The sequence below is a fragment of the Cariama cristata genome, unplaced genomic scaffold, assembly GCF_000690535.1.
Source record: "Cariama cristata isolate BGI_N322 unplaced genomic scaffold, ASM69053v1 scaffold1107, whole genome shotgun sequence".
Classification (NCBI taxonomy): Eukaryota; Metazoa; Chordata; class Aves; order Cariamiformes; family Cariamidae; genus Cariama; species Cariama cristata.
Window position 1 is genome coordinate 75,441 of NW_009626861.1, and position 6,775 is coordinate 82,215.

The 6,775-nt window shown below is 41.3% G+C and overlaps 1 protein-coding gene across 1 annotated transcript in view; it reads right to left on the minus strand.

The window, feature by feature from the left end:
- Positions 1–6,075, minus strand: part of NTNG1 (netrin G1) — a 62,356-nt gene extending 56,281 nt beyond the window's left edge. Inside the window, 1 exon segment of the mRNA XM_009704184.1 lies at positions 5,830–6,075. Within this exon segment, the coding sequence (XP_009702486.1) occupies positions 5,830–6,075 (246 nt within the window).
- Positions 6,076–6,775: the final 700 nt, after the last annotated feature.

Below are 6,775 nucleotides of genomic sequence, written 5' to 3' on the forward strand. Positions count from 1 at the left end.
CTGTCACTAAGTATATCCATTTTTTTCCTCTTTTATGAAACCAAGAACTCCTTTCCCAAGAGGTTTGAGGAACAAGGCGCCTTTGCAGTGTCCGCAGGCAGGCTGCTACCAACGGCACAGGTAGGCTCTCGCCTCCGCGCTGACCAGCGGAAGGGAGCCGGGGGGGCACGGCAGGAGCCAAGGGCATGGTGTGTGCTTCTCCCTTTCGTCTCCTCCTGTTAGCTGCTCTGGTCTGGGGCTGCAAGGTAAGGACCAAAATGGTGCTTTGATGGGATCAGCTGTCTCAGTGGGGTGGCAGAGGTTGTCCTGCCCTGCTCAGGGGAGAGGAAAAGGGGCGAGGGGGCTGTAGGTCACTGTACAGGTCTTGTGGTACTAGAAATGAAATGAAATATCCAGTAACTTAAGAGGAAACACCAAAATAAAAACTCCGCTCCTTGAAGGTTACAGTTCTTTCCAACAATGACAAAGCAACACTTGTATTACTTAAAGGTGTTCAAAAGAGTTCAAAATAGATGAATGCAGGTATCGTAAATAAAGTCTGCAGTAACTTTGAGCTGTACATACATTTAATATACAACTATGAAAATCCGTGTTAAACAAGACAATAACAATAGCCTCATCTTTAACTCCCTGTTCCCATTCTACCCCATGCTACCTAATAAGATAGCACAGATGGAACTAAAATGAAGGATTATATGTCCTTATTCAGCCCATAAAAGAAAAAAGCTTTTTTCTTATTAGCATCTTTTAACAGTATCGTTCAATGCTGTTTTAAAATGTCTTACCCTAGAATGCACGTATGCATGCCAAAATGCTGTCAAAAATATTTTTTGTTCCACATTTTGATTTATATGTTACTCAGAAGAATATCTGTTCATTTAATTATTTCAGTAAACATAATAATGGTATCACTAACTACACTACGGAGTATTTTCCCTTTTTTAAGGAATATGAACCTACTTGTAATTAAAGGAATGCTACATTAATGATGCTGAAAGTCTCACAGGGAAAAATTTAATGTCCACCTCATAATATTATGCCAGAATTACATGCACAGAAGACTTTTTAATAATCTTTGTTTCTTAATTTAGTTTTGATTGGCTATGAAATACAGAGCAGCACTCAAGGGCTCAAATTTCTACCACCATCAGCATTTCTGCTCTATAAATTGTACAAATGCACAGGACTCCCGTCTGTAGGCTTCTTTTCAAGCTTCTATTTAACCTATGAAGGAAATCAGCTGCAGGCAATGATAATTGCCGATAATTTCATCATTTTTTAGCCACTGGGATGTGGGATGTGTAATGATAGCTAGGTCTAAACCTAAGCAGAAAACTGCATTTTTATGTTGCCATTTCAGCTGCAAAGACAGGTTAGCAAGGTAAATTCGTCTCCAGTTTGTAAATCACAGCCATAGCCACTAGCAGTCTCCAGGTCAAGTTCGTGAAGAATTCACACCCTCATCCTGGCTAAGGCTGGAAGCAAACCCCGTGCTAAAGGGGCTCCTGATGCTCGTACTGGGGGCACAGTCGGCAAATGCTTTAGAAATAATGAAGTCTGAAGCCACCTACGTGCTGCTCTTGTAGGGCAAAAGATGGCGATGAGCATGAAAAGTCAGACATGTTTCCTGTTATAACCGGGCAGAGTTTTGTGAAATTGTAACAAGTGCTTACAAAGAGAGAAGTAGAAAGTTTCACCAACTGTTAGTTGCTCCAGGGGATTTAAAGCAGATTTGTTTTGTAAACCGAAATGCTGCAGGCCACCAAAACTAGCACCCCCAGGTACTTACAAATTTGCTTACAGTACCTCTGTAGTTCTGAATCCCGCAGTTCTGAAAACGTTAAGTAGCTTCTCTTCTCTCTTCTCTTTCCCCTTCCCTCTCCTCCCAGGCCAACTAAGTGTTAAGTGTATGGTGCCAGACACACTCTTGCCAATGCCAAATGCTCAATGTTCATGAATTACAGACCCACAGGAATGGTCATGCTGGCTCAAATGCCATGCCCATCCCGTCCAACTCTGTGACTGACAAAGGACAGCCAGATTTCCTGGAAAGAATGCCACAGAAAGCAGACGTGCATCGTCTGCCAGCATGTGTGCCTCGCTCTAAGCAGCCAGATTGCTTTAAAATGTACAGGGAAGCCAGATGTGGCCAGTCACCCCGCTCCGCAGAGGGCTGGTTCTCCTGCAGGCAGCAGTACTACCTGTTGGTGAAGGATGCAGTCACGTCGTCCTTACGGACACAAGCGATTCCACGGCCAGAAACCGTGAGCGTTCACTACTCTAAGCCATTCATTTGTTTGTGTTTCTTTCATGCATCTCTCCTCTCGAGCAAAATCCTTTCCCAAGCCCTAACAACCCTGAGTGACTTTAAAAATGATGAGATTTTAAACAAATAATAATGTGGAGGACTATTTATTTGGTTTCTGCTTTTTGAGATTCTCAGTTTCATTTTCAGAATTTTCTCTGTGACCAGAAGGACTAAGAAAATAAAGATGATGTTTTAAATGAAAGCTGAGAATCTCACATAATCATAGGACTCCAGGGGTTTGAGGTTTCAGAGTAATCTCATGAGTTGTCAATACTGAATGTCACCAGAAACTATAATGTTATTCGCAGAACAGATTGCATAAAAGTAATTGTGGGATAGTTTTCCTGCTGCATGTTCCCTGTAATACCTACAGACGCTGTCCTTGAGGGACGACCCAAAGGTACTTACAAGCGGTGAGCCGCCACGTGCTGGGTTTAGCTACCAACTAGAGGAGCGTTGCATTTCGCAACAAATCAGCATGTGCAAAACCTCGTTATTCGGTCTGTCAACTAAACAAGCTCACCGAGTAAAAATTCATAATGGACTCGTAAGAACATTTAATTCCATGCGGAATATGCAGAAATAAGTACGAGGCAAATTTTACCATTAACTGCCCATCTCCTCTGCATTGTATGCTTGCGTACATTACAATGCATGATCGCATTGTGTGTTATTGCAGACTATTATCATCTCCCTCTCACAGACTGCCTTAGATTTTACCATAATCTCCCAGCAGGACTTGGGTGAACCTCTCAGGCTGGTTGTGTTTCAGGGATATAATCTATACTACACTGATAGCTGACACAGGCTCAACAGCTAGTACCTTTGTCTGTATAGTCTGTGGTGAACAGAAAATTACTAAACCTGATCGGAGAACTGATACGAAAAGAAAACAAGAGGCTGTTTCAACCTCCTCTTCTTCCCGCAAAAGCAGGTGGCTGTTTGGTACCCTTGCTTATTGTTAGGATATCTGAAAGGACACTGATCTCCTCCAAGGCAGCATTAAACTGATTTCAGTAACAAAAGATTGGTACACAGGTTTAGCACACAAATATCCAATACTCAGAGCAATAAAATCAACCATTTGTATAAGTCAGTTCGGCACTTTACCATGCTGAAAAGAAACCTTTGGATCTCTGTCATTTCAAATTTGGGATTTTTTAGTGCAAGAACATGCCTAACAGGAATGCACTCTTTTCCACTGCCCATCTTCTCCAAGTATGTCGGTTCTATCTTCTTAACTCATTTTCTAAAACTAAAAACAAACACAAAAATAAAAGATATCCTCACTAGGAAATGCCAGCACTTTTAGGGATGAGTGTGCTCTGCTGCTGTGCAGTACCTCAGGAATGTCAAATATTTCTGTCATTTTCCTAATGTTTCGAGTAAGTCAAGTCATTATCAATGCATAGCTGAATATAGCGTGTAGGTACAATACACTTGTATACTGAAAGCAAATACAGCAGTTTATCATGCAGGGGTCAGTCACTCTACACCCACATCACTAGATACACACCCTCGTTGTGCGCTCTCTCTCTCCCTCTCCCCACTTCTTCCTCGTTCTTTACTTCTTGTGTCAGGATTCTGGTGGCCTCTGCATCTCAAGGGCTTAAGCAGCAAGTGAGCTACAGCTGAAACCCCAGGTCATTCCCAAGCAAACTTTCACCCCCCATGATGGCATCACAAGACCTTCCTAGGTCAAATGTTTTCAGGGGGAGTTCTGGCACCATTTTTAACACTTAGATTTATTTAAAAAGTCTTTGGTTTGGTTTTTTGTTTAAAATCATTATACTAACTAGAGAGTGGACTGATAACCAAGGCCTTCAGAAACTTAAAAAATTACCTAAGACAAGAACTGCTGCAATGTTTTTCTGCACTAAAAGGAAGAAACAAGTTTTGCTGGGCAGTTTCCTTTGCATTAAAAGAACAACTTTTTCTTATTCACTACATGATGAGTTATTAAACATCACCGATTGAGGGTTAAATCATGGCTATTACTATTCTGAGGGAGAAAATACATTTCAAGAAAAAGAAAAAAGACAGTATTACGTGGGACATGTTGCTTTTATTTGTTTTTAAACAGGGGCTGTTTGAAGCTGCTCGGAGGTTTAGAGTGTCAAAGCCATGTCAGCAGAGATGGATTAGTGGGCAGAAAGCAAGTGGTGCAGTCACAGGTTCACAGTGAATGTAATTTATTCACATATCTCTGCAATTTATCACATGGCTATTACTATAATGTACGTGTGAAGCAGCTGCATGTGTGCACGTAATGCCCTAAATGTGTGTGTGGTTGGACCTGAACTCCTTCCAGAACAGTAGTGGTTGAAAATAATACCATAAGGCATTTAAAAGCAAATTTCCTTCCTGTGGGGATGCTGTCACAGAGCAATGATGATTTGTACACAGGCAAATAAATATCTTGTAGACTTTTCTCAGTTAAGATAACCTCACTTACCAGAACTCATCGGTTTTTCAAATCTAGTATGTAGGTAATGTGATGTACATTTCCAGTGCTTTATTAATAGATATAAGTACATATGTTTTGCATCTCAAACTGACATTTTCTAGTCAAGGAATACTGTATTTTCTGCTCAATACTTAACAGAAATATTCAGTGGCAAAGAAAATTAGTTTTCCATATTTGTGAGCAAAAACAAGTTACCTACAAGTTGAAGCTTTCCTTTAACTCGCATGATCTCCTAGAGCACTATCTATCAAACACTTGAGAGCAGCACAGCTGTAAAAGGTTGACATATAGATACACATATATATAGCATCTGCCTGGTTTCTCATACCTGCACAGTTATTTATGAAGCCCAACATTTCCAATAATTTTAGGAGCATCTAAACTAAGGAGCTTGACTTTGGTCTCTTTGAGTTGGCTTGAATGCCTACAGTTTCAGTTAATGTAGAAAGCTGTCAGTACTTGGTAGAGTTGGCCTCCACCAGAAGGTGTTTCTTGCTGCACTGTCCATACACGCAGGTACCATACGCGCTGGTATGCATCTGCTGCACGGTAGCAAGGCTCTAGCAATGCTGCCCACAGCTATGTGGGCTTGCCGGAAAAACCCCACCAGCCCAGCTCCCGCCACCACTTTTTAAGTTTCTGCAGTTTGAGTTTCTAACAACAGCCTCATGTTTGGAAATGATGCTGAATTGTACGATGCTATGATGCTTTCACGCAATGGTATTAGAACCAATTCACTCAAGTCTTTTGTGATCCAGGCAAACGCACCCCAGTTACGGGTTAGCGCGCTAGGAATTTCATGCTGCTTGCTTTTAAGTCATTGAAAGTTGACCGAGAAAGACACCGAATTCAGACAAAGTCAAGTTAGGTCCCCATAAGTAGAACATTTCATTGCCCAGCTTAATGTACTGCTCGGCGTTTTGTTCAGCAGAAACATTCAAATACGATGCAAGTTTTCTTGGATAATTACATGTGCGCTCTAGGGCTTCCATTTTGAAGCCATCTATCACAAATATATACCCGCTAATTATGCAAAATGAAAAGCTTGCCTTACCATTGCACAGAAAGTCTCAGGAGGATCTCCACATGTTATGTCCGGGGGATCTAGAGTCACTTTTACGTATTTGATCATGTCTCTGGCTTCTGGCTGGCAGGCCATGTAATCCCATACTTTCCCTTCTTCTGTATAAATCTGAGTCTTACACACGTCATAGTGTCCCCACACGGAAGGGTAGTGCTGCATCACAGAGGATACAGTAACCCAGAGGGCGTGAAGTGACAGGAATCTTGACAAATACATTTCTAAATCCTTTTATGTCACCTTCGTAAGGATGCTCAGTATGGGCGTACGTCCAGTCTATAGATTATACATACACATACATATAGGTGCATATATTTTATAAAATAGGTTCCAACTCAAACGTGAAGCACTAGGATAGGGTGTTTGTTTCACTAAGTTGAAGACTTTGGTAGAAGACACCCAGACCCCGATGACAGCCTTTCACAGCAATGCAGCACTTGTCCGTTGCCTTATAACTTATCTGTCAGGGCTTCTTGTAAAAGACGTCCAATGGTAGATAATAATTTGTGAAGTTGCAGGTCTTCAGCTACACTGTCGATAACCCTGAGTGATCCTCTGTGTTCAGGGCTCGCAGGGGATGCCCGGACGCACTGATAAATCAAAATCCGAAGCAAAAGGATGAGTGTCTACAGGCTGGTGTCTGTTTCCCATCAATCATTCTTTTCTTCTGGCACCAGCACCCTTTCAGAAACAATAGGAGTTAGAGTTATTGTCTGAGAATCAATGCATTACAAAATACATGATATGTTGACATTTTGGAGGTTTGATGCAATATAAGGCAAATTGGTATAATATGGATAACCTTTAGAGTGGGTGCTGTGCTAGAATCAACAAACTACCAAAATCATTCACAGTGAAAAGTATTTTGACATGAAGAATTTAACTCTTCTTTAACAATGACAGATTTATAACGTTCTAG